At 38.8% G+C, this 27,244-nt stretch overlaps 1 protein-coding gene and 1 long non-coding RNA gene across 4 annotated transcripts in view; one reads left to right on the forward strand and one right to left on the reverse strand.

Annotated features, from left to right (window-relative positions):
* Positions 1 to 1,007: 1,007 nt before the first annotated feature.
* LOC113942999 lies at positions 1,008 to 7,497 on the forward strand. The gene is made up of 3 exons (XR_003526148.1): positions 1,008 to 1,788; positions 4,961 to 4,999; positions 7,435 to 7,497. It is a non-coding gene; the product is annotated as an uncharacterized LOC113942999 (long non-coding RNA).
* Positions 7,498 to 26,867: 19,370 nt separating this feature from the next.
* The window catches only part of WDR27 (WD repeat domain 27), a 98,898-nt gene continuing 98,521 nt past the window's right edge, over positions 26,868 to 27,244 (reverse strand). For all 3 annotated transcript variants that reach the window (XM_027634011.1, XM_027634010.1, XM_027634008.1), the window contains one exon: positions 26,868 to 26,932. In XM_027634011.1, the coding sequence (XP_027489812.1) occupies positions 26,885 to 26,932 (48 nt within the window). In that variant the 3' untranslated portion in view covers positions 26,868 to 26,884. The remainder of the gene's footprint in view (positions 26,933 to 27,244) is intronic.

Raw genomic sequence — 27,244 nt, forward strand, 5'->3', positions numbered from 1 at the left:
ATTTCCACATCCACAGAGCATTTTGTGGTAAAGGAAAGTCTGGAGTGAAGTTATCACCCCAGACCCACTGGACTTATTTTTATTACAGCTTATACAGAGCCACTGATCTGTCAGGCATCCCTCTTCTGAGAAGAGGAGAGAATAGGGATGGCACATGTCCATAGCTCTTACAGCAACAGACCCTAGGCAGCAAAATCTAGACTAGAAATAACTCCTGCTTTCTAGCAAGCGTCTCAGGGACAAACGTGAAAGTTGAATGATCAGTTTCCGTTTTTCATGGTGTCTCTACAGCAAGAAGGAAAGCAGAAACCTTCATCGCACACATGTGTGTAATGAGAGCAGAGGTCAGCTCTGGCACTTTATGTGGTTTCAAAACTGCAGAAGCAGTTCCTCAAGGCCTATTCTACTTGGCAAGCAATATTTTTTTCCTGCATGAAATAAAACCAGACACAAAGATGGGACTTGTAGTTGCTGCACAAGAGAAACAGTGGTTTCATTATTTGTGGTTGATCAAGATCCACTCACCTGGAGTTCTGACTAACCTTCAGACAGGTTTTCCCCATCTTGACTAGCAAAACAAGACATCAAAAATCACTCCTGAAATGGTCTTCTCACAAGATTCCCAATTCATTTGTGCAAACTCTAGTAGTTTGGATGATTCAAATAAAGGTCAGCTGAGCATTCAACTCAAATCAAGGAGTCTTACCCCACCACACTATCATCTAGTATTGACCAATCAGTGATCACATCAAATTAATTACACTACAGTAGTGGTATTTGCAGGTGGAGCAGTAAAAATCAGGGTTCAATGGGAAACAATAGGAACTTTTACTCTGAGCAACATGCACATAAAACCTGACTATTCTGGACAAATTTTCTTGGAGGTTTTGTGACTGGTTTGAATTCTTTTTTATTTTTTATTTTAGAAAATACTTTCTCAACTTACTGAAACATAAAATATTTTTAATTCATTTTTCAGTAAACTCTAGATTCAAGTATGTTATTAGAATGGAATTAGGCAATACAAAAGAAATCTGTCCTGTGCTCGTTTCAGAAATGTAAAGTGATAAAGACTAAAAAAGCGCAATGCTTTTTAAGTGGAGCACTTGGATGATTACCAAAAAGGAACCACTACATCACTGCAGTTGACAGAAGACACTAAACCTCTGTGCAGTTTCTAGATGTTCAGATGCTTTCTTCAGTTGTAGAACAGACTTCAAATATGGATTAAAAATGTTCATTCCAAATTAACCAAGAAGGGAATTATGAACAACCCATTCCTCTTCAGACTACCTCAACCTGTTCAGCAATATGTAGCACAGAAAGAATCTCACGCAGATCTCTGAGCTTTGGCATGTTCTCTAGTAGCTGTGAGGTGCTCTCACATCACCCAAGGCAGAAGAGTTTCAAGGGGCAGAAACTCTCAGCTTTGCTATTTTCCTGGAAAACACAAACTTCTATTTGCACTGTTACCAAAGATGAACAAACAAAAGAAATTGCATCCCACACTGAACTGAAAACAACCCATGATTTCTGCCTGAATTTCTTTAGCTCCATCTGATTTGTGTCTTGATAATATTATGAAGTCTTTTTGGTTTTAGATGTCCATGGTATCTTTCATCCCAGAACCTGTTGTTGTGTGCTCTGAAGGATCAGCCAACAGTGGTAGCCATAATGCTATAATGCATAATTCTTCAAGGAACAGCACACACATACTCCTCCAGGATTTTCCTTGAAGAAGTTGCAGCTGGACATTCCTGGTGCATATGATTCGTCAAGTAGACAGAGGTATCTAGAGAAATAAACAAAAGTGTGGATGGTTCACAAATATTTAAAAAAAAAAAACTCTTTTGACATTGTTTTGACAGATTTCATTCTGTTTTGCAAATAAGAGATTTGAGGTTGGGGGAAACTTGAAATTTGTCTTTTGTTCTTCCAGCTCTTACAGAACCAAAGAAAACAAATGTAGGGAGGGCTCTGTGATCCAGGAAGGGCTAAGATGTAAACATCCACAGGTTCTGAAAGGGAAATACATTCTAGCTTGTCCATGGCCTGGAAAATAAACATATTTGACTACAGTAGTACTCAGCAGCTGGTTGTTGGATTAGAGCTGCACAGCTGGAAGCCTACAGTGAAAAAAAAGTGTTACCTAGAACACAGCAGTAAAGCAGAAGGGTTTGCTGTAAATGTCTGAGTAGCTGAAAGGTCAAGAAGGAAATGCAGGAACAATGAGAGACAATAAAAATGTTAACTTGATTATTTACTTTATTAAGTCAGGTAGGAAAGTTTGAACCAGACCTTTGGGTTACTCCTAGTTATAAAGCACATCCACAGTGAATGAAGGAGTTCTCAGCTTTGGAAGCACAATATGTATGAGAAAAATGCCTTCTGAGACACTGAGAAAAAGCAATACTTTTCTATACAGAGTTTCTCCTGAGGAATCTTCCAGAATTGGTCCAGTGCATTTGTCTCTGCTTAGGGTTGGATTCAGCCCACCTAGCTTTCACAGAATCATAGAATCATAGAATCAACTGGGTTGGAAGGGACCTCCGAGACCATCAAGTCCAACCCTTGATCCACTACCACCGTGGTTGCTAGACCATGGCACTAAGTGCCACATCCAGTCTCATCTTAAAAACCTCCAGGGATGGAGAATCCACCACTTCTCTGGGCAGCCCATTCCAATAGCTGATTACCCTCTCTGTAAAGAAATTCTTTCTAATATCCAACCTAGACCTCCCCTGGCAGAGCTTAAGACCATGCCCTCTTGTCTTACTGATAGCTGCCTGGGAGAAGAGACCAACCCCCACCTGGCTACAACCTCCTCTCAGGTAGTTGTAGAGAGTGATGAGGTCTCCCCTGAACCTCCTCTTCTCCAGGCTGAACAACCCCAGCTCCCTCAGCCTCTCCTCACAGGACCTGTGTTTGAGTCCCTTCACCAACCTTGTTGCTCTTCTCTGGACCTGCTCCAGCACCTCAATATCCTTCCTGAACTGAGGGGCCCAGAACTGGACACAGTACTCCAGGTGTGGCCCCACCAGTGCTGTGTACAAGGGAAGAGTCACTTCCTTGGACCTGTTGGCCACACTGTCCCTGATCCAGACCAGGATGCCATTGGCCTTCTTGGCCATCTGGGCACACTGCTGGGTCATGTTCAGCTTCCTATCAATCCAGACTCCCAGGTCCCTCTCTGCTTGGCTGCTCTCCAGTCATTCTGTCCCCAGCCTGTAGCACTGCATGGGTTTGTTGTGGCCAAAGTGCAGGACCCTGCCCTTGGCCTTGTTGAACCTCATCCCGTTAGAATCAGCCCAGCTCTCCAACCCATCCAGGTCCCTCTGCAGAGCCCTCCTGCCTTCCAGCTGATCAACACTCCCCCCCAGCTTAGTGCCATCTGCAAATCTGAGTCTCAAAACCATAGCTAAATTATTTAGTTATCTGTACAACTACTGCAGACAATGAAGACTGCTAGACATATTCCCAGAAAAGTTAATTTCACTGGTCTTAGCCATCTATCTCTGTCCAAAAAACTCACAAGATGATTTTGTAAGCCATCAGTATCATCAAGTGCTCAATATCTATTTGAGGGTACAGGAATGTTAAATATTCCCTGGATGCCCAGCACACTTCCTGTGAGCAGGCTGGAGGGAAACAGCAGAAGGTTTGCTGCAGAGTGAGTGTGAAGTCTAAGAAAACTACTATGACAGGTATTCAGAGCTGTGTATGAGTGTTTACTGTGATTTTTCTGTAAGCCTAAATAGCATTTCTTGTACAAAGGACAAGTGGTAATCTACACAAACAGATCAGGTTGTTTGTGTTGTCTCCAAAAGAGAGTTAAAAGCACTACCTACCTCTCTCTTCCAATACAAAACCAGAAAAAGCATAGATTTTTTCTTTGATTTGTTGATTTGTTTGGCTTTTTCAAATGAAAAGATCATGAAAATTTACTATAAGAAAACTATACAAGAACTAACACGTCAACATTATGGAAATATACAAAAGTGAAGGGACATTGTAGTAACTGCATCCTTTTAAAGACTCTCTATATTTGTAAAGCCCATTCAGTTATTTCAGTAAGTAAACTGTAGAAGCATCCAGTACACTATATTCAGCTTTATTCACTTGTGGAAAAATCCTTTGGAATGTTATAAGAGTGAAGCCCAAATAGTGCAATAGAAATTTTATCCAACATCCTTCCTATACAATTATATAAATTGATTTTTGAATTCTGTAGGAATACTATCACTCTATTAAAATCTATTATATTTTTTCCATAAGGGCTAGGTTCCAAAGTGCTTATAGCAAATATTCCCGCTTTCTCCTGCAGCACAAAAGCCTCCAGTAAAACCTGTGACCTTCTATACATCCATTTGCTAATAACTGATCAATACTAGAGAAGAGAGAAGTTTCCTTTTCTTTGGATTTAATGGTATTTGGAAAGAGACCCCCTGCAATCCATCCAACAGGGTTCAGTGATGTGAAAAAAGAGACTACTAACACATCAGTATTCTGTAATATTGGAAGGGAGACCCCCTTTTGCACTGAATTAATGCCTGGAAAATCTACTCCCCTCATGCTTTTTCCGTGTGATTTGCTGGAGCTCATTCTTGCTCCATTGCTGGGAAGGCCAGGACATATCCCCTGGCAGTTTTTAAAACTTTTATAAACTGGAAAGTATTTTGCTGGCTTGAACTTTGCTTGCCTAGAACCTGTGAAAGATGCTGCTGTTATTGTTGGGGTGTTAGTTGAGTTTAGTCATGTGATTCATTCCTGTTAAATGAGCTGGTTTGATTTCTTTTTAAAGCTTTATTGTTTATCTCAGGATGTCAATTAATTAATTTCCCAATTACTTACTTGTGTTTCGTCCCTTTGGTTCATTCCTGTATGTGAAGAAACTTACTGGGGAGGAAAGGGGAAAAATGTATTGTTCCACCTTGGTTTCCAATTTGTTATTTTTGTCTAGGTGAGAAGGCAAATCTACAGTGATTCAAATACCTTCAAGGTGAGAGAGAGAGACAAGTGTTCTGGTGCCAAGAAAGCAAGACTTTTTGCTGAGCAGAGTCTAGTGTGTGTCTTAGCTGAATTTTCAGCATCCTTGAAATCTGAGGAAGCCATGTATGGGGATCCTCAATGTTTCAGGTGAAAAAAAAAACACCTGGTTTTCTGATTGGAAATTGCACATATTGAAGGTTATTCCAGTGGCACATCATGGTGTTTTTTCTAAGGTGATGAGCTGGGCCTCCCTGAAGTCCTATTGGCTGAAATATTTACTTGAAATCCTAGAAATGTGTGTTTGTTTGTGTGTATGTGTGTGTGTGTCTACAGAAAGTACAGTTGAAGATGAGGCATATTTAACTATCCTTCCATTTTGTGTAAAAATCATGTAAAGATATGAAAATGGAAATAAAGTTGAGATTTAAAGTCATTTACCATTCAGTGCACTGAAACATTTGCCAACAATTCATTCACTTACTTACTTGGCTCTTTGGCTACAAAATTCACTGTGGAAGGACCTAAACAAAGAATTTCATGGAAATGGGAGACTGAGTAAAGACTATATTCCTGTGCTTCTAAGGAAATATATCTTAAGTAAAGTGAACGTAATATTTAGTGTGCCTGGAATGGAGTTTTAAGCTACAGTTTTAAGCTGGTGATTTGTGTACTTTGAACTCTATACTGGAAATAATACCAATTGCTGGTTTGGGTAAGACTAAATCCTGGGGTGGCTTTTGTCTCAGTGGTTCACTCTTTTAATTAAGAGAAAGTTATCACATCTGAAAACAATCACAGTGGAAAACTATTTGGGAAGTATAAGTAAGTCTCCTTAAATCAGACCTAAAGTTTACTGAAAGTCATAAAGGACTAGGACAACATCAGTTTGGGTGTTTCTATCCATCTGCCTGCTTATATTGTTACCATATAAGCACCATTTCACTGGAGATACACAGAATGTGCTATGAAATACCATGGCTAGTTCCTACCATCAGCATGAATAAAGACTTGAATGTAGAAAAAAGCAATCAAACATGTAACACACATTTATCTGTGCTGCAAATTTACTTAAAACTCAGCTAAGGAAGCACCCCTGGGACCTCATCAGGTCATTACACAGAAGAGCAAACAGGTCAGTGCAATCCTGATCCAAAGGCATACCTTGGTCCATGTCAAACTGGAAATACGAATCTGCTCATGAGCAACTCCAATCTGATTGTCAACTACTCCATGGTTGACAATCACTACCAACTACTTCTGCTGTCTCTCCAAAGCATGCAGCAAGTTGTTCCCAAGGCTCCATATTGATGAAGTGCTTTCCCACTGTCCTCCATCAGCTGTTGTCCAACAAAAGGGTGCAATATGTGCTCGGTACCTGAGACAGCAAAGTACCTCAGGAATGATACATATAAGAAGAACCTTTAGAAAGGTCATTTTAGTCTGTGTCAAAACAAAATGCCTGAAAGGGCTATGACTTGCTGAAAAGAGACTCAACTGTATTCTTCAAATGTGGCATTTCAAAGAGTCCTGGACCTGAGTTACATGATTCTGATCTCATAAAAACATAGAAAAAGTAGAGTGAATCATGGTGAAATATTTTCAGGCCTGGCCTGAAATAGCCCAGATGAGGGCCAGTGTAGCTGGAATGCATCTCAACAGGGTTTTTTTTCCTCCTCAAAATGAGCATATGTGCTCAGCTCTGTATATAGTACATGGATGGTAAACCCACAATGCATGGTCAGATAGGCAAGAATACTGGGATGTCTGTGAGGAGAGAAGGGACTCATTGAATTGGCTGAATTTCTGTAGGTGTAAACAGACCTTGCTAAGCAACATAAAGTAACTAATGAGCCATAGTTGAGTGAGAATCACTGGCAAGATGGCATTAAGTCTGACTTCATTTTTATTATGAGATTATAGAAAATAAATAAACTTGTGTACTTCAATTTCAGTACCTTTGCTCTGGGTAGAAGTTAACCCTGTTGCTGCTCCATGGGCTTTGCTCCCACATAGTGCTCACTCATTTTTTATCCTGTCTAAAACTGGTATTACCTAACACAGTGCTTCTGGACAACTTTCTCATAACGTTGAAAGGAGAGTAGAAATTCAGGTGGACAGGGAGAACAGAGTTCAGTATTTCCCACAAAATATGTTGCAGAGTTAGTGCCATAGTTTTTTTTTTACTTTTGGTTTTTGACACACAGTGAGGAATAGAGGATAAGTCTTGAACTGTTCCTTTCATTAGGAACAACCCTGTGAGTGGGAGGTACAGCATACTGTCTTAAAATGGTGCATGCGCGCTTATTGGCAGTAAAATGATCTGTGCTTCAAAATAAATCTATTTACTTCTTGCATGGAAAACTGCACAATATACAACACTCCCTGATGTTGGCACATGGGCTCTGGCAGACCACCTGCATGTTCTCTGTGATATGCCATCCACAGGACAGAAGTAAAGCCCTGCTGAGATCTGAGGCTATTGATGCACTTCTCAGAGATCATTTTGTGGAGAACGACTAGATTGTCAGCCAGAAAAGGGTAAATCATGTCTTCACTAGCATAATTCTGAATAACAGAACAAATTCCGCAAGGACATGTTTCATTTTTCACAGAAACAAGTAAACCCAGTATCATGTACCTAGTATTTAACAATTCCTTAAAATAACCCTGTCATTAGGAGGTGGCAAATACAGTCTGGTTCTCAGTGTTTTTCCTAGTTCTGACCAAAAATGTCCCTGTGGGCATGCCGCACAGAGACCAAAATCCATGAAGTGCCTGTAAATTGTTAAAACAGTAGAAAAAGTGCCAGCTAACACAGCAAAATTTTTAAAATAACAGCACTTCATGAAAATATGTTGTAAGTAGCTTTAAAAAATCTGTTCCTCTTCTGTTGTCAAGAAAGCTGTAAAAATGAAATTTACTTTTCAGATACCCAACATAAGAAAAGAGTAACACAGATGACATTAGTGTCTCATCTGTGCTAGAAAAAAAGAGCAGACACCACGAGCAGAGGCCTGGTATCCCACCGTAACCCAATTAAATCGCAATCTGAGGGATATTAAAAACTTACCATTCTCCTATGGAGGGCACTGCACAAAAAAGGAGCCCAAAGCAGATATGATATCAGCATATACTGTACCCATGGCATCATGGATTGCAATACCCAATTTAAATTTGCATTTCTTGGACACCAGAAGAATGTGTTCTACAGGAACTCCAAAACACACTCTTGAATACTCAAAAGCGCTTTGCGCCACGGCAAAACTAAACCAGACCCAAAGCTTCATAGCAAGTCTAATGCCTCCCAGCCTCTCAGAACACTCACCTTCAAATCTGTGCACAACCTCCTCTGAAGGACTTGAAGCACTGGCCATACCAAAATCACATCTTTTCTAACTCCCCTTGAGATTCTGCATCCCTTTCTTCTGACTTTACCCTTACAAGTAACCACAACCTCAGATATTAGAACGGACTTCTATTACTATTCATCTCCCAAATCCAATTAGCATAGCTTACCCAGGTGAAAAACCCAGACCTGCAATTTCCCCATAAGTCTAAATTAGCTGTCAGGTACAACTTTGGCATCTGATTCTCTGTTTAAAAGAAACTAATAGCACTGATTCAGCAATTACTCAACACTCAATAAATACTCTACTGCTTGATTTACCTTTAAGAATAAATTGAGTCTAGTTATGAGGCAACTGACCTGCAAAATGTCTATCCCAAGAGAACCTTCTGAGTTTGAAACATTAGCTAACACTTGGTTCGAGCAAAATTTTTGGATATCTCTGAACATCTAACTGACTCCCACCACTCTGTCACTTTAAGAAATTACCACCTGTATACCTGAATCAACATTTTCAGACCCACCAGCCTAGATAGGAATGTTTAATGGCGGCAAGAAAGGACCTTTGGGACTTTTTCTGCTCTCATGCAGAATTTCAGAAGATGCAATTACAAGGGGCCTTGTAACTTCTCCTGTATGACAAAAAGATTAAAATGGATACAGATGGCTCACAACTCCATTTTCTGTCTCACCCACTGTGTTGGAATATTCTGCAGACATGGAGTTAAATGCTGGTGATGAATGTCACCAGCATACATATCCTTGTCTTCTCAAATATAACTGCATTCTGTTAATGAAAACCAACAGCTGAGGAACCAAGGATGTGGGAACAGACGTAAGTCCTCTTGCTTGAAACTTTGTTACTAATCTACCGCTTCTACTATAATTTACAGAAGAATGAAAAACAAATTTGAGACGATTGTTTAAGGTTTTTCCAGAGTTCACTAACTACCTCCTAGAAAGGATCTGTGTGAAGGGATATGGCCAAGCACCTTTCCCATCAACATAGGATTAGGTTGGATTTAAAGGCACTCAGATCCCATGGCTCTGTTGTGGAGGAGGTCCTTTTCCTCCATTCTTGTTACTTTATTCATTCTCAGTACTGTCAAAGGCACCTCTATTTGGGGAAATCATGAGATGAAGAATCCACAAATTCCCTTGATATTTTTATTTGTGTAGTGCTAAAAACGCATAATTACAGATTCTTGTTATCTTTTCTTCTATGGATTAAATTAAAATTTAGTATTTGCTTTGCCCCAGACTTGAAGGTATTCAAATAGAGCAATCAAGACCCATCTTCTTTTTGATAATCTAAACAGTTGAAGCAGCTTAAATACTACAATATGAATCATTTCTCCGTCTCTTCAACTGTTTCTGGTATTCTTTTTTACATTCAGTCTCTATTTTTTTCATCTTTCATGATGACTGGTTTGACAGCAGCATTGATCTTTGGTGTCTGATGAGTTCAAAATAAAATCAGTCTGCTACTCTCCTAAGTCTCCTCAGTTGTATTCCAGTTTCATGTTGCAGATTAATCATTAGCTATAAGTCTACCATGACTCCTTTTCCAACTGCTGTGTTCTCACTTTGGTATGGGACTTCCACTGTCAAATTTCATCTATTTTATATTTTCTCCTCCATCTTATAGATACATTGAAGATTGCCAGCACAACAATGGCTGTGAGATAATTAATTTGATAATAATTCTTCAGTGATGATTACTCTTTCATTATGTTATGAGATTCATCTCACACAAAACCCTTAGTCCATTTAAAATGTGTTGCTACTATACAGTGCTAATTTCAAATACCATGTCATATTAAGCAAATAGCTTTACAAAGACTAAATACACTCCATTATGCAGTACATCAAAGATGTTATAACTTTTGTTTCACCATAATTTTTCATGTATTATGCTGTCAGAATTTATAGCCTTAGTTTTAAACCATCATGTGACTTCTGTATCAATTTAACTATTATTTTACCCAAGACCTAATTCATATAAAGTATTTTTTTATCTGAACACAGTGCAGCACTTTTCTTAAATATTGGCAGAACATTAGCATACTCCAGTTTTCTGGCACATTCGCAGTTTTCAAGGACTTATTTAAAATTAGTATCAGAATACCAAAGATATTCTCATCTTTAGAATTTCTGGACTTAAGTTACCTGTGTCTGATGATATTCGAATACAATAAAACTATATTGACTTCTGTCTATTTTCTCCTTTTACGATTTCTGTTGGTTGCATTTTTCCTTTTTAATCCATTCTCCGAGTTTACCACTGTATCATGGGTTTGGGCCAGAGACATCCTTCTTTTTCTGATGGTGCAAGTAAGTCATGTAGTCAACACAAATCCCTTCAGGCACTAGAAGCATCTCATTTCTAAAAGTACCTTCCTGCTCAGCATCCCATAGGGGTGCTGTGTATAGGACACAACAGAGGGAATGTTCCATTGTTTTAATGATGTTAGGGGTACATTTACCTATCCAAAGTAAAGGTGTGTTAGGATGGAAAAGTTCCATTTTTACTTCTTGCCCTGTTAACACTGAGGCTTTTTTTACATAACTATTAGTACAATTTTTTCAGTGTGGCCCACCTGATATATATGTATTAAATGAGTGGTGTACTCATTGCAGGTCTTATATTTGCCTGGTTGAACTGTTTTTTGTTGAGAACTTCATAGAAAGAAGGATCATTTCTTTTCAGCTCTTAAATTCTAATATTGAGAGGAAACAATGACTCTGAGGATCAGAGTCCCAGTCAACTTATTTTATTTATGTTTTTCTTTATTATTTTTAAATGCAACATATTTTAAGTAACATCTGCCTGTTTTTTGAGCCTAATTTGCTGTTGATTTATATAGTATGGCTCATCCAAGAGCATCCATTAAATAGAACTTGATTCATACTTCAGATCCCTAAAAATAATAATTTTTATCAATATTATTTTTATTATATGATTATTCCGATTATTTTGATTATTCTGATTAAAAGATGCTCTGCCATCTCTCAGTTTGTGAGATCAGCATATGCCTTCAGTCACAAGAGGAAAACAATAAAACACAACCTCCTTTTGAAGGCAAGCATGCATTTTCAACTGACTGTCAACATAAGGAGAAAGAGCAAAAATGCCTCAGAATGGAAATAAACTTTCCAAAGAGAAGGGAATCATCTCAAATATGAGTTATAGAGAAATCCACTAATGAAAACCAACTGTGTCCCTGTAAAGAAACAGCTAACTGCTCCAAGGGAATACAATTGCTCCAAGGGAATACAACAGCACATATGCTGAGGGAGCTGAGTGACAAGGTTGTCTGGAAGCACTTAAAAAATCCAAGAAAGAAACCAACAAAGATGAAAAAGTGATAAAAGATGGGGGTAAATTGTTCACACTGTAAACTGCTGTATTTCAGAACATCATTTGCAAAGCATAATGGTGAGGGTGGTGGTGACCACAGTAAAGGACACGTGTCATACTGAAGGGGTCTCTGGTGCCCTTTCCCTTGAGTGTCTCCATTTGAGCCTGGGCTGGTCCCTCTCAGCCATGAAGAAAATTAATGCCATCTTCTTCTAACCCCAAAACTAGTTGTCCTCGATGCATATGCATGTGTTTACAGCTAACATGGGATTGACCAATGACCTGCAAAATTTGCCCTCTGTATTAAGTAACCAGTGGGCGCAGGTTTGCTTTGTTTAATATGTTGGCCAAACGCAGCCCAAAGCATGGCTTCAGGCACATGGTGTGACTCTTGGGGATGGTCCCGTGCAGGGCTAAGGGTTGGACTCAATGATCCTTGTGGTTCCCTTCCAACTCAGCATATTCTGTGACTCTGTGATTCTGTGATTCCATGATCCTGTGATCCTGTGATTCTGTGATTCACAGAATTAGCTCTCTTGTAAATTACATGGCCTCACAAAACCTCCATGCATGGCTGCCTGCTCTATGCTTCAAAAAAGACCAATGTTTCTCTTTCTCTCTTGACGCTTTTGTCCCTCTTTGGAGCCCTTTGGATTTGTGCTCTCAATTCCCATTCCTGTTCTTGCATCCCCCAAGCAGAATTGGCCTTTCTTCTGAGAAATTGGCACCTGGAGACCAGTGTGGCCAACACCTTCACCCTCTCTATCACCTCTGGTAGCACTGCATGCCAGTGGCCCCTTCCTTTCACTTATGCCTGTCCTGGTTCTGAGCCTGTGCCAGGAGCGTGGTTCTGGGAAGAACTTGGTAGCCACACAGTGCCTGATAGCTTGACAGGGCAATGTCCCCTCTAGCTTTTGGCAGTAGATGCCATGCTTTGCATGAGCAAAGACAGAATTTCTTTGTTTCAGGAGCTAAAGACTTGGCAGACAAGATAAAATATCTCAGATAAAGAAGTCTCCATTTGGCTGTTTACGAGCTTTCTGAACGTTTTGGCAAACATAAACCCTCCTCTCAGGACCTGGAAAGCAGTTCCTTCTCTTTGTAGTACAACCTGCTTTGTTTCCACAGATTGCCAGTGACCTAATCATGGTGCAGGCTAGTATAAATCTCTGACCTGGCCTGCACACTGCTGCAGCCTGCCAGGTAGTTGTCTGCATTTCATACACAGCTTTCTACCTTAGCAGTTGAATATTTTACACTGAAATGAGATTTTACCCAGTGAGCTGGAAAGTTCTCGGCAAATTGATCTGCTACCTTACCTGTAACCTTACTGTCAGAGCCAAAAGTCAGAGCTGGATTTCTGTCCATCTCATAGCTCTTAATTCAGATGATAGCCCAGAAGACATATTGCAATGCTCCTGTGGGTCAGTGCGGCTGATTGCAACTGAGAGCAAAGCAGACATTTCAGTACTTTTTAGACAATCAAATGTTTGCAGATACTCAGTTTGATTATCAGATTAACAGATTACAGATGCAGCCACGTTCAGTCCAGCTCAGTTTAGAAAAATTACACAACATGTCCTGTTTACAGCTTTAGCTGAATGGAGACAGGAAAGATAAAAGATTTGCTTTAAAAACTACCGATGTGTTGTCTAAAACTGGCTCAGGAAGCAAAATATCAACTGCTGTGGAGCATAGGATTTTTAATTCCTGGACAAACCATCACGGTTGTTTTCCCAGTGACATGGTCAACTCACAGCTGAGATAGCACTGAAGTGAGGCAGCTTGTGAGTCAGCTGGAGAGAGAACAATGAATCTGAGATTCTCCCCAACATCTACTACAGGTTTGCTGTGTAAATGAAACAGCTCTGCACCTCCACTTCCACCTCTGTGGAGGAACTAAACTGCCGCAGTGAGGAGAGGTAAAGGACTTTATTGATTCTCCAGGGCATTCTGAAGGCAGGTAACTGAAAGCATTAGAGCAGGCAGATTAACAGGAACATACTTAGAGAATAAGAACAAGATTTGAAAATTATAATACCTTAATCAGAAACAGTGGAGCATTTCGAAAATATTTTCATAAACTTTAGGATTTTTGTTTTGTAACACCCATGTTTCCTCCTGGACAGTCAGCAACAGACTAACACAAATGCAGAACTTCATCTAGTACTTATTTGTTCCTGCTAAAATCCATCTGTAAATCAGACAGGAAGACCTCTAAGTCAAAACAAGTATTCACTGATTGTGCTGGAAGGTGTAAAATTTACTGAAATTTAATTTTTCATCCACTCTAAGGACTGAAATAGCTGCAGGTAACTCAGTTGATAAGTCACCTGTGCAATTCACATACTCAAACACACTGGTTTTTTTACATACACAAGTAATGGAAAAAAAAAAAAACTTTTACAATGCCTATATTTAGATAGAAACACTTCAGAATGAATAATAATAATAGAACTGGGACAAAACTTGTGAACAAATTATTGGGTAAATCCTGCTAATCCAATTTTTATTTGAAAATATGTGGCAATGCTTCCAAACTGTGCTTCAGGTGTTAAATACACCTGGAGAGGTGGAAATCTGCTGTAGGAAGGACAAAGGTTACTCCAGCTTTTGGGCACAGTCAGATACAGAGCAGTGCGCTGCAGTCAGGACTCTGGTATATCCATCCAGACAATAACTCCCACCTCAAAGAAGGAGGTTTGGCACACTACTCCCTCTTAGTAGGAGGTTTCAGCACCTTTTTGCACTTACTAATAGCATGTTTGTCAGACCCTGGCTGTCATTGCTCCCATCCAGGAGAGATATTTGCTCCTCCTCTGCCCCCAAGGACCTCAGAGTCCTGCCTGGACCCCTGTACCAATCATATCACTCCTGCCCCTGTGCACCTCCACTCTGGTGGAAAGCAGCAGAGGTCACACATCTGCACTAGGGTCCAAATACATAAACAGAACTGTGGGGACCATCCCCATCCTTCCGTGTCTCAAAAAATAAAAGGTTTACTAGTTGTCAATCAGGGCTAATTAGAATTATAAGAAAAAGATGTATGACATGAAAAAAAGTTAGCACCAAAGAGGGGTGTCCAAGGAAAAAGAAATAAAAAAATTACTAAAGAAGAAACCAAAATAGTAAGAGGACGCAGGTTTGAAAAGACTGTGCCTAACACCAACAGTATTTCTTAGGATTTATATAAACCAAAGCAAGCTATTCTCACCACATTCTTTATTTATTATCTCATGAAGGAATTAAAAATCAGAAGAAAAGTATCATGCAAAACAGAATGAAAAAATACATTTTCAAAGTTGCTGCAAAATGCCAGTATCCTGTCCTTCAATCTGGCTTCTTAGACCATCAATGCAACCTGGAGTTCAAACTTACCAATATATTTTTGTGTAATTTTCCTAGCAAAGATTCTAAAGACTGCTGGCAGTAATGCATTAAGCTGAGGGAAAAAAAAATCCCATTAGGGTCATATTTGTGTATATGTCTCACTGTTCTTGAAGAGATGTTGCCAGGGAACACAAACGGGGCATCATGAGTCAACAATCTTTTATATTCACATAATATCCTTTGGGATTGTGTACTTTCTAGCACAAAGCCATATGTTATGTGATCATGGAGAATAAGCATTTAATTGTTAGTTTTATATATGGCTATGATTTTGTTTTGATGGATCAACTGAGCATTGTTTGCATAGCAAGCACCATGGAGTCTACATTTCAAGCCAAGTGGCTAAACAAAGCAGTACTGTTTCCCATATGTTACGTGACCTTCATTATCACCCTTCACAATTGGAACTGGAAGTGACAATCTTTCTTTTGCATGCATTGCATTTTGGCATTTCATATTTAAATCTTCACAAAGAACATCATAGCAAAAAAATTCAGCCTTTGAGGACAGAGTCTCGAGAAACAGAGAGCAAAGCTCATACAGAAGCAGCGAGAGCAGAGCCCCACTATCCCAGTAAGGAGCAACACAAGAGTATCCAGATAGCAACACTGACCTATTGTGCTTTACCTATACTTTGGGGTAAATCCTACATTACATATCAGCTCCAACTGTGCTGTGCAGAATGTTGCCTTTGAGTTTTGACACAGCGTACCCAGCCAGCCTGACTACTCAGCGTTGGACTGATTTTCACTACCAAAGTAAAAACAAATCTTTGAATCATCTTGCTATCTGGAGTTCAGACACAAAAGGAATTTAAAGCAGCTAAAACTGTCTAGGAGAGAAATTTCAAACAATGGACAGTAAAACCTGAGGGTAACTCATGCCTCAGCAGGCTGAGTTCAACACGTATGATAGGAACAGAACCCACAAGTACTGTCCTCTAGTTGCCCTGGTTACCTTGAGGCCAGTGAGTTCAACAGACCCAAGAATTTTAACTCTTTGCACCTCTGCATTTGTACTAGTATTACAATTTGCATCACATGAGTACCTCTTTGCTATGAATGTCCCTTACTTGAAAATCATTGAGAACCACAACCCTCACACTTACATGTACTCATCCTATAGATAATATTGGAAATAGAAAATCTACGTGGTAGGAAACTTAAAACACTATCAAGAATATTGTTTCATATTTCTGATTGCATTTGAAACTCATGTCAGTAGAGGCCTAATGCTTTAATTTTCCTAACAAAGTAATATTGAAGTTTTACTTCTTAAATTGAATTTCCAGCGGTTCTCCAGAGACCAAATGGAAGAAATACAAGGTCGTAGGCTAGAGGGAGTTGAAATATGTTTTTTCTTCCTATTTAAAAAACATGGTAAGGGCTATGAATAAATCACATCTGAATTTGATTGTCAATTGCTAACAAATTTGACTTCTTTGTCCAAGAAGCACATACTAGTCACAAAAACAATTTAACCCAAAGAATTAATATTCAAACCTAACTTACTTCTTTTTTTCTGGGATATAAACAAATTCCTCTCAGCCACACACTGAGCTACCTCGAAGAAGAAATGGCACTGGAATTTCTTTATTGAACTTGCAGAAACATGATATGTTTTTCTGCATACTGTATGTCTGTCAGAACTGCCACAACTCTACTCCTTAGGTGGCAGTAATTTTGCGTGTAGCTTTTCAGCTTATCTGTCAAAACCCTTAAGTAGCATTTAGGCCAGAGCAACTAAGTCAAGCTGGAGTCTGACATGCTTCCAAAAGGCTAATGTTTAGTCCTCTTATGTTAGCATCATGAGTGTTTTCCAGCCTCCCTGTGACTGATTAATCATGGCAATGCAGCATATTCCCTACCTACCTAGCTCATTATAGAACCACAGTATGACTGAGGTTGCAGATGACCTCAGGAAAGCATCTCATTCACCCCCCACCATGCGCACGCAAGGTTCCCTAAAGCACATTACCTTGACCCGCAAGCTTTGGAATGGTTCCTGACTCCTCTCAAGGCAGAGTTCCACGCATTCCATATGCCCAGAATATTCTGAGTTGGAAGGGAACCCACAAGGATCATCAAGTCTAGCTCTTAAGCAAATATCCCATTCTAGGACAGAACCTGCAACCTTAGCATTATTAGCACCATGCTCTAACCAATTGAGTTAATCTCATCTGTAAAGCAGGAAAATTTTCAGACCCTAATGCCTGAATTTTGTTTTCCACACCAAAGGAACAGCCTTTGGATTTGCATAACAGAGATTCCTGAGTTGGATCTGGGAGAATGTCCACAGGGCTAGGTCTCCTACCATATTGCCTGGAAACTATGTCTAAGTAGAACTGGGGGACTTGGGATATCTAGCAGATATCCCACAAAAGTCAGTGCTAGGACTGACTTTTCCCAAACACATGGGTTCTCCAGTGAATGAAGCATCACAATGGGCTGATCAAGCTCTGCAAATCCCCTGTGGTCTGCTATCTCCAGGTAGAAATGAGGGAGCAGATTATGTAACATAAGTGACAGGTCTTGAATGGCAAGCAACTGATTTTAAAACTGCACTTCCTGCTTTGTTCAGCGAAACAAAGTTAATACAGTTTGAAGCTGTGGTTCAGCTACTGAATTCAGGCCTCTTGAACACAAAGTGATCTGCCAGGTCTAGCAGCTGTCCAGGGGGTTGCACTGAGAAAATGTGTTTCTCATAGCCTGGAGATCCCATGTAGTTGCTGTGCATTAGGATGTATCCTCAGCTCACTACTTTCACTGGGATTTTGCCAGTTAGTCTAGTCATAACCTCATCTTCTGATTGAAACTTTTATTAAAATGATAAATGGTTTAACAGACAATGATTTATGAGACAAAAATGTGAAAAATGTAATCTCTTGTTCTTCTGCAAATACACATTATAAGTGAGATGAGATGAGGAGTGTAGTTTATTCCCAGACTGGAAATTCAGGATTTGAGACCATCTAAGAGAACACTAGTGGAAAGGAAAGCAATTGACTTTTTAAAACAGCATATGGACCAGTAGATTTTTTACTCTGAAAGGGTAGAGTAGCAAGACTATTTTCTAGGCTAGATTTGCAGACATATCCTGTCAGAGCAAATGGGCACTCTAAGTCCTAGTCTTGAAAACCTGTATATTTCTGGAGTTTGCTGATACAAACAGCTAACTAGCTGTAGTGGAAATTTTTGCATGGAGAGAATTTTCCACAAGAAAAAGCAGAGGACTGGTTGCTTGTTTGTCAATTCAGCCCAACTATACTTTGGACTTCTGGTTTCTCTGTACACATTATGGTGAATGACCTGTTTGAGGTCTTCACCTCTCTGTTTTTTGCTCAGGCTCTCCAAGTACATGCCAGGAACCTGAAGGCCTTTGGTTTACAGGTGTCAGAGGCTACTCCAAGGTGAATAAGCAGCTCACCAGTTCTTCAAGTGTTTCTCCTTTACTCTATGGGCTGGCCCGGCAGTCAAGCAGTGAACTTCATGGCAAGCTCCCTGCCCATCCAGTAATTTTGATTCTCAGGCTTCCAAACTCTGCTGTTCCCTGCACTGCTTGGGAAAAACAGCAGTTATTCACTGTCTCCTAAAGCTCACCTAGGACTTTGGGGGTCTCCTTACCAGGTATCTGTCTTGTCAACTAACCACCTTCCATTCTATATTGAACAGCAAGAATGTGGAGACAGGCTGCTTACAAACAAGAAAGGGGCAGCAAGGAGAGCAGAGCACTTAATTTTTTTCTTTAATTAAGTAGAATTTCCTGGAAATCTCCTCGTGATGGGAAATAAACCCCAAAGTCTACCCTTTGACATTTTGTCCTCATTTAGAACAAAGCCCTTTTAACAATACAGCAATATTTCCCAAGAAGAGATTCTCATTTTGTCAGCACCACGGATGGGGCTATTTGTTAGTTCCATCCTTCAGATGGAAGCCAGAGACACATTTCCCCTCTCTCTGAAGTGTGCACACAAAGAAAGGGCAAGGGAAGCAAGAACTAAATGTGACTGGAGCTTTGAATTTCTGCAGAGCTCTATTCCTTAAGGAAAAAATGCCAAGGATGAGTTCTGGAGTCTGAGGCATTTCATATGAGGCTTTTTTACTCAAAATTAAGGCTAGAAAAGTCCTTTTTTAGTGAATGGCAAATTGGGAAAGCAGACACAGAGGAGGGGTCAAGAGACCAAGGAAAGCTCAGAGTGTCTTTTTCTGACATTACTTTTGAATCCAGACTTTTACATTAAGAAGTTTTTCCAACTGAATATTAGCGAAGGGGGTAGGATTTGTCAGGAAGTGGCTGTAGCAAATAATTTCATTTTATTTATCCTTTTTAGAGAAATACCTCTTTTCTATCACATTGAAGGCCAATTTTATTGGTAAGACTCTTCATTGGGTTACCTGATGTGAGGGTCCCATGAACCTGGAGTCAGTATTATCAGCAAAAAATCCTTTCTATTTTGGCTATAGCTTTTGTTATCACATATGGCCTTGGTAACACCATAAGTCAAAATACACAAAATTAGTCAGTTAACCAGGGTCATTTTCTGCACATCACTTCTTCTGCTCCATTTAGAGAAAATACAAGGAGTATATGTTCCTAAGGAATCTCAGAGAAGGCTGGGAATTGAACACAATTTGGCAACCTACTGGAAAAGAGTTTGGAAAAAGCACTACAAGAGGAAACCTCACCCTTCTCCCAGGTTTCCCTTTGGGAGAAAGCTATTTCCCTTCCTAATTATATTTTATAGGTGTATTCTTAAGTAATGCATTAACTACACAATAAATATGAAATTCACAGGGATAGTGCTGCGTGTTAGTTCCAGTTGTCATATGTTACTTTCAAATGTTTTTCCAGTCTGTTTGCCAAAGAATTATGAAGGATGATGATGATGCGTGTGTATATTATGACATATATAATGGGTGTGCAACTTCATTATTCTTAGTGGATGTCTACACTTTGAAGAAAAATGCCTTAAATCTCCAGTTTCCTCCACCTCAACTATGTTGCTTTCGCATCATCCTTACAGTCTTTATTTTAATCATTGGATATTAGATTATTCTGCCTTTTCTCAGCATGCAAATCATTTTAGTAGGTGCTTAAAAGTGAGATGATTAAGATGACTATTTCTATTAAGGTATCAACTGGGAATCTGGAAAGTGTAAAAGCATAAATATTTCTAAAGAAGAATAATAAAAGCACATTGGTATGTCTCTTCAGTGGAACCTGAAATGATTTTATTACCACTATCTTATTACACAACTTTGTTTTCTTTCAGTATATCTTGCTATCATGAAATAAAAAATTAAAAAATATAATTTAGTGAATGAAAAAGCCTTTTGATGAGTGAACAAAAAAGGTAATGTTTTGCATTTACTGAATCCCATAGTTACACATCATGCTTCACTTGAATATATGCACTGTTATGACTTCATGGGTGGGAGCAAAGAGGAATAATGGGTAAAATGAAACATACCACTCTGTCAGATCACCAAACAAAATGGTTTCAGCTAGAGAAGGGAAAAAAGCTCCTTCTAATTGTATTTTTCACACCCCAGGATCACACATGCTGGAAGGTATTTCATTCATTTTTTTCAGCTTCTATTTCCTTTCCTCAAGATGTCTTTTTATCTATAATTGTGGAGGGTGTGTTTTATACTCATTAGGTCAAGTTCGCACCTGGTGTAACCCTAGCCAAGTGTGTGGCATCAGGCCAGGAACAATTTCAAACTCTGGTCTCCTTCTTGCTGGGATCATTACCACCTGAAACCGGCATCCTTCCCCAGGGCATGGCTTTCAGATCAGTTAGTCAGCGTGCACAGACGTGAGGCAATGCTTTTTGCCCAGGGATTGGCAGCTGCCTCTGATTCCTGTCTATAAATTGGTAAAACGAGACACCTCTGGGCATTGGTGGAAAGTAAACTATACACAGACATCTCTCTTCCAAAATGGGAACTTAAATGGCAAATTTGGGACAGGTGCTGTCCTGAGAAAGCAAAAAGTGCCTCATACAGGCATTTTGGCAGAACCACAGCTACATTAGTATGGGCTGTTACTTTTCACAGCTCACATTAAAAGCTGGCTCTAGGGTAGGTTTACCCTTACATACTCCACAAACAAACAGCAAATACTCAAACAATATTCCAGTGAACCCTTAATCTGAGACTGTATTTAAGCTATAGCTGCTTTTTCTTATTTACTGTTTCGTTTTTGTTTTACTGTGGCTTGAAATAATGGAATGTGTCATGAAGATTTGGCAGTGCATAAGCTTACTCCCTGTACAGCCCAACTTCCCACATTGAAGTCCCCAAGCAAAAAGATGCTGGGTGATGCTTGTAGATGATTAGAAGTCCTCTTTCATGTAGAAACTAAAAATTTTTGAATTAACAGAGCTTTAAGTCTAATAAAGCTCAGAATTTTGAAAAACTGTCCTATTTTAAAATCAAAAAAAGTCATAGCAAAATCAGGTTAACTTTTATCCTTTGCTTTTTTGCTATTAATTGCCACATGAAAAGCCTGAAACAATGGGGAAATTGTTTACTTCACATAGTTTTCATTTTTCCTCTGGCTTTAAGAAAATTTTATAATTCTTTTCATCTGTTAATTTAACTGCTCAGAGAAATATTATGCAATAATATCCAAGCTCCCTGTACTTTACATAGCTAATGAGAGAAACAGCAGTCAGGAGCCTCCCGTAGGTCCAGTAGGTTCTTGAAGTGGTGCAATGTAGCCTTTACACGAAAGCTGCATAAAACATTAGAAAATGCTTTCTTGAAGATGAGAGTGATAGCCTTTTTTTTTCCCCTGTCCCTTTCCAAAAGATGCAAATTCCCTGAGGCTGCATCAACCACAGCCAAGCAGCAGCAGTTAGTGCTACCTCAATACAAGGACTCTGCAGGGAAGTAAAATCAAAGATCTAACTGATCGTAATTCTATCAGAGGAAATGAGGAACAGCTCTTTGAAAATGAATGCAGAGATTAGGTGTAAAACAATCATGAAGCCATTGTGGCCAACAGAGCTGGTCCAAGTGCCAATTGCCTTTCTCATGGTAGGTACACCGGAACAGGTTACCCAGAGAGGTGGTGGATGCCCCATCCCTGGTAACATCCAAGGTCAGGCTGGATGGGACTCTGAGTGATCTGATCTATTTTAAGATGTTCCTGCTCATTGTAGGAGGGTTGGCCTAGGTTACCTTTAAAGGTCCCTTCCAACCCAAGCTATTCTATAATTCTGTGAACCTCCTTGAACAGTCAGACCCACATAGTGTCTCAAAGCCCACACCTTTTGATAAGACTAAGATGTGATCATGACTGTTTGTTTTTTACAGCAGAGGAATAATGCACCTATGCAGAGTCCTTGTCCTTGTGAAGGAAAAAGAAATCCGCACTGTGACACAGTAAAGTAACAATAACACTTAGAAAGTAACAATGACACTTACATGTTATTGACCTCAACAACATCAGTAAAAGCTGAAGTGCCCTGACTTCCGTGAAAGCAGTAATTTCAGCTAATTGTCTCAGTGAATGTTTTCTCCCCCTGACCACATCTAGAGTAAGTGCAATAAAATGAACACCTTCTTTGGCAGTGAATATATAACCTAGGAACCAAATCTGGAATTCACTTCCACCACTCTCTCGAATTCTGTAAATTATCCAATTTACAGAAAATACTAATAATGGAGGTGCTGGAGGCATTTGGGAGCACAGGATCAGAATTGGAAAAATGAGCTGAAATGCAGGATCCAGCAAACACTAAGTTTTGGATGAAGATTTTTTTCAGTTAAAGATACTATATTCACACCAAAAAACTAAAGATTTAACATAAACCAGTTAACATAGAACTTACTTATCATCAGTAACTTCTGTACGCCTTCTCAGGTGTATCTAGCTTTCAGATTTTACACTGTTTTTTTTCACCAAAAATTTGTTATTAATACAAATATATTGTTCTACCTTGAAATTTATTAAAATGCCTGAGACAGAGTCCACTCCAAGCAGAATTACTCTTGCTTTACTGAAGTGCAGAATTCTGAAGAGCAGAATTTGTCTTAAGTGATCATGGGAATGCAGGTGGGTAAAAGTTCAATGTAGACAATTAGGTAAAAAGTAATATCTCCCAGAAAAATATATTACTGTCCTTAAAAAAGACTGCACTTTTAAACCTGTAAGAATTTCAGGGAATGCACTATTTTAGTCTTTAATTTCTCTTTGTCCACATTTTTGAACTGCTGGTCCTGCATTGAAGAAAGGCATCCTAAATTACGTTCTAAGAGAAATTCCATACTACTTCATTTTTATTTATTAAGCATACTCCAAAATATTTTGAAATATTTTTAAGCATTTTGATTGATATTTTCTTTTTCTGCAATAAAATACCATGAGAATAGATCTATCCATTGTTCAAAAGGGAAAATATGAGTAACAACACAATTTTGAAAAGGTAATTGGCTATGATTAAATGAAGAAATAATGGAAGAAAGAAAAGAACAAGTGCCACTCACTACCTCCAGATATTCCAGGAGTATATAACTTGGCATTTAAATGCAACCATCCTTTATAATTGAAAGTAATATAGTCTTGAAGAATACATCCAAAGAGCACTTCTTTCCTGGTGTAAAGCAGAGTTCATATGTGGGCTTGCTCCTCCTCTCTTCTTGATAGTATAACCCAAACTCACCCATAGCTCTCATTCTACAAAGAAAACTGAGTAGTACCTCATATTTTGCAAGCCACTTAATCCCAAAGGGTTTTTAACATCCACTTCAAAACAGTGATGGCCACCCTACTGTGCTTTCTGACCTTCAGAGCACCAGAAGGTGCTGTGTAAACTGCTGTGTAAATCTGTTTTAAGAATTCTGTGGCATTTGGTAGAAGATGGTCAGCTGGGAAAGTCCCTAGCATAACAGCACACAAAAAGTCACATCAGTCCTCCTCCCAGCATATAGGACATTCAGGGACAGATGACACATCAAATATTTAATGAAACTATACTATTCTTCTGCCAATTGTTTTCCTCACATATTGCTTCAAAGCAAGACTTTTAATTTTCTAAAGATATTTGGGAGCTATTTTTTTTCAAAAGCAGTCTGAAAGCATACTCAAAATTCCTCACAGTGACCTATTAAATATTAACACTTACAGCTGTGTGTGTCAATTTTTTATAGCTGAGACATGCTATCCACCTTAGCTAACCAGGAACGTTTCCTATCTGCTTTTGGGACTGTCTAATTTCTAATAGTCATGTATTTATGACAGAAACTGAACATATAAACAGTCAGATTTGCCTGTTAAAAAACAAAGGTATAGATAGTGCTTCTGTGGATACACTCTTCTGTTGAAGACTAATCTTTTACGACTGTACCTCTTTAGCAATTAATTATAGCCTCCTGTGTCTTTCTATCAAAGAGACCTCAGAAGAAAAACTTAGTGATGATAAAAATTCTAAATATAATATTATAAGATGGTAACACTATCCTCCTAGTTGCCATTAGAAAACCTGTTTTCAAGCATTTAATTTTGCCAGACTTGAAGTGTGTCAGCTGAAGTTTTCCATCATTGAAACCACAAGCATTCAAGCATTTAGGAGGAATCCAGGGGGGAATTTTCCTTTTTTTTTTTTTTTTTTGTGAATTTCCATTTGAGAAGCTTTAGTGTCTGTGTGGAAGGGCAAATTCTCTCTATCCTCTGAGGGAAAAAGGGGTCAACAACTTCTTGGGCTGTGGAAGAGCTGCACATCTGCGAGGGCTGAACAGATGAAGGTCTCTATTCATCATAGATTGATAATGCTGTGGTCACGGCCAAAATGTTCCAAAGGGCTTTTCTGTCCAGGAAAAGTCCTTGATGAAAGTAAGCAGAAAGCAGCATACAGCTGAGTCTCACTTAAAGGGAAGAGAGATAATCCATTAGATTTGGAAGAAGAGCTCCTCCTGCAGAGATCAAATTAGCCCAGGAATAAGAGGTGTTTGGGGTATACATACTGGCTGACGCGGGACTGAGAGCAGTTAGTCCTAGAAGGTAGGACATCTAGAAAATGGAAGTCTTTCCCTTTTATTTCAGTCCCATGGAGATTGTGACAACCTCCATGCTTGCAGCAAACAAGTTTTTCTACGTGTGTCCCCTGCTTTAAGCCTGAGAATGTTACTCTTCTGTTTAAAAAATGTGGTTCCTTAAAAAAAAAGTAATAATTACAGTTCACACCTCCTCAGCAGATGTTTCAACCTCTCTGAAGAGTCAGTCACTAGTAAGTTGCAACCCATGGCTTAGAAACACTTTACCTGCAAATACAGCTATGGACCATGCTGCTTTTCTGTATTTGAATACTGACTCTTGATGCGGAGTCCAAAGCACACAGATGACAAAGTAAGATAACTGAAGGTTGAAAAAGACCATCCTGAGAATCCCTGTGGTGGAAATAAATATTTAAATCTTGCAGAAAATTTGTGAGTGTAGTGTACCAGTATGAAGCTGCAGCATAGAAGGTAATGTCTTGGTTAATCTGATTTTGAACTGAACAAGTGTTAAAAAGTATTGAAGTGGGTTATTCCGCATTTGCTTTGGTCATACCTGATTCTGATATTCAGAGTCCTGCAGGGTATGATCTGGCTGCACTACACTCCTTTAGTTATTTATGAGACCATTGTGGATACGATACATACTGACAGTATATGATTTTGCTCAATAAAAAACTGCTAAAGCCTTTACCAAAGAGAGTTATGGAAACTAAACAACTTACAGAAATAACTTTATCTATTTATATTAAATATTTTATACATAAATTAGAGGTGTCTATTAAATATAACATTTTTTTCCAGTATTGAAAGTGATCTGGCCATACTGTTTGATGTTAAAGTGAGAGTGGTAATTTCAGTTTTTCCCTTTTTTTTAAAGAAAACTGATTAATAAATTCTCTTCTGGTAAATTTAACTGAAAAGGCAGCACAATTTTGTAAGCAATAGAAAAAATCTGTGTCATTTCACCAGTCACATACATGCTCTCTGCTTTTACCTAGAGTCAAGGAACATTGAGAATGTCTAGTTTTTTTTTTAAAAAACCAGTTGTCTAAAAAAATCTTTTCTAAGATTGAGACAAATAAACTAGGAAAAATACAAGAAATGAACATTTTTCCCATTATTTTATTCTCATATTACTTTAACATTTCTGAAAATATTTAACAATTATTTAAAAGACAGAAATAGTTTCTTCTAAAGAGAAGATAGTTGTCACATATTCCCTAACAAATTTACAGAATGTAGTGTAAATAGTAAGCCAGTAAAACTCTGCTTTCAAACAACAGCTATGCTGACTCCAGTAACCCCAAAGAAATATAACAGAAGGACTCCTATGGCATTTCAGAAAGATATACAATCCTTCTTTCTTTCAAATTAATTTAAAAATTTTGTCACAGACAGATCTAGCTTTAAAAATGTAACACTTGTTATTTTGCTTGCATTTTCAGTCTAAAGTAGTCTCAGTCTAGCAAAGCACTACAGAATACACCTAACTATAAACATTCAGTAAGTCCTTTGAAAGCCACTTCTGAGGTGATTTGCTAGAATGAAGTCAGAATGAATAGACTCCTTCTTTCCTTGATCTTCTGTACTTATTATTGCAATAAAGGTAACAGATAGTACAACAGAAGAACTTTGGGAACAGCTTGAAGAACTCGCAGAAAATGAAGTCAGAAGAAAATTGTAGTTTAGAGGGAACATTATGCCACTTGCTTATGGCCAATTAGCAGTCTTCTTTCTCTCAGCAAGTTGTTATTCTCAGAGTATCACGGCCAAAGCCCCACAGGTTGGCAAGTATCAGGGTAGAAACAACTGGAGTCTGCCATCCAAGGTGGCTGTGGTGAGCTGCAGTTCAAAAGAAAAGAACATATGGCTTTAATAAAGATCTTTCCAGTGAGAACAGTTTGCTTTAGAGTAACAAACCAAATGAAGATCATTAAGATATTTCTTTTATGTTAAGATATCCAGGATTCATTTCCAAAAAAAAGAACAACTTAACCTATAGACTCTTCTCAACGAAGCTAATCTGAAAATTCCATTTTACTTAGATTTTTCTTTTCCAACTATTTTCAAATTTGTGTCAACATCCGCTAACACATCAACAGTCTGTAAAACTGAAGCATATGTTTAAACCACATAGAAAGTCAAACAGACTTC

The sequence above is a fragment of the Corapipo altera genome, unplaced genomic scaffold (assembly GCF_003945725.1).
Source record: "Corapipo altera isolate COAL_440 unplaced genomic scaffold, ASM394572v1 2b, whole genome shotgun sequence".
Taxonomy (NCBI): Eukaryota; Metazoa; Chordata; class Aves; order Passeriformes; family Pipridae; genus Corapipo; species Corapipo altera.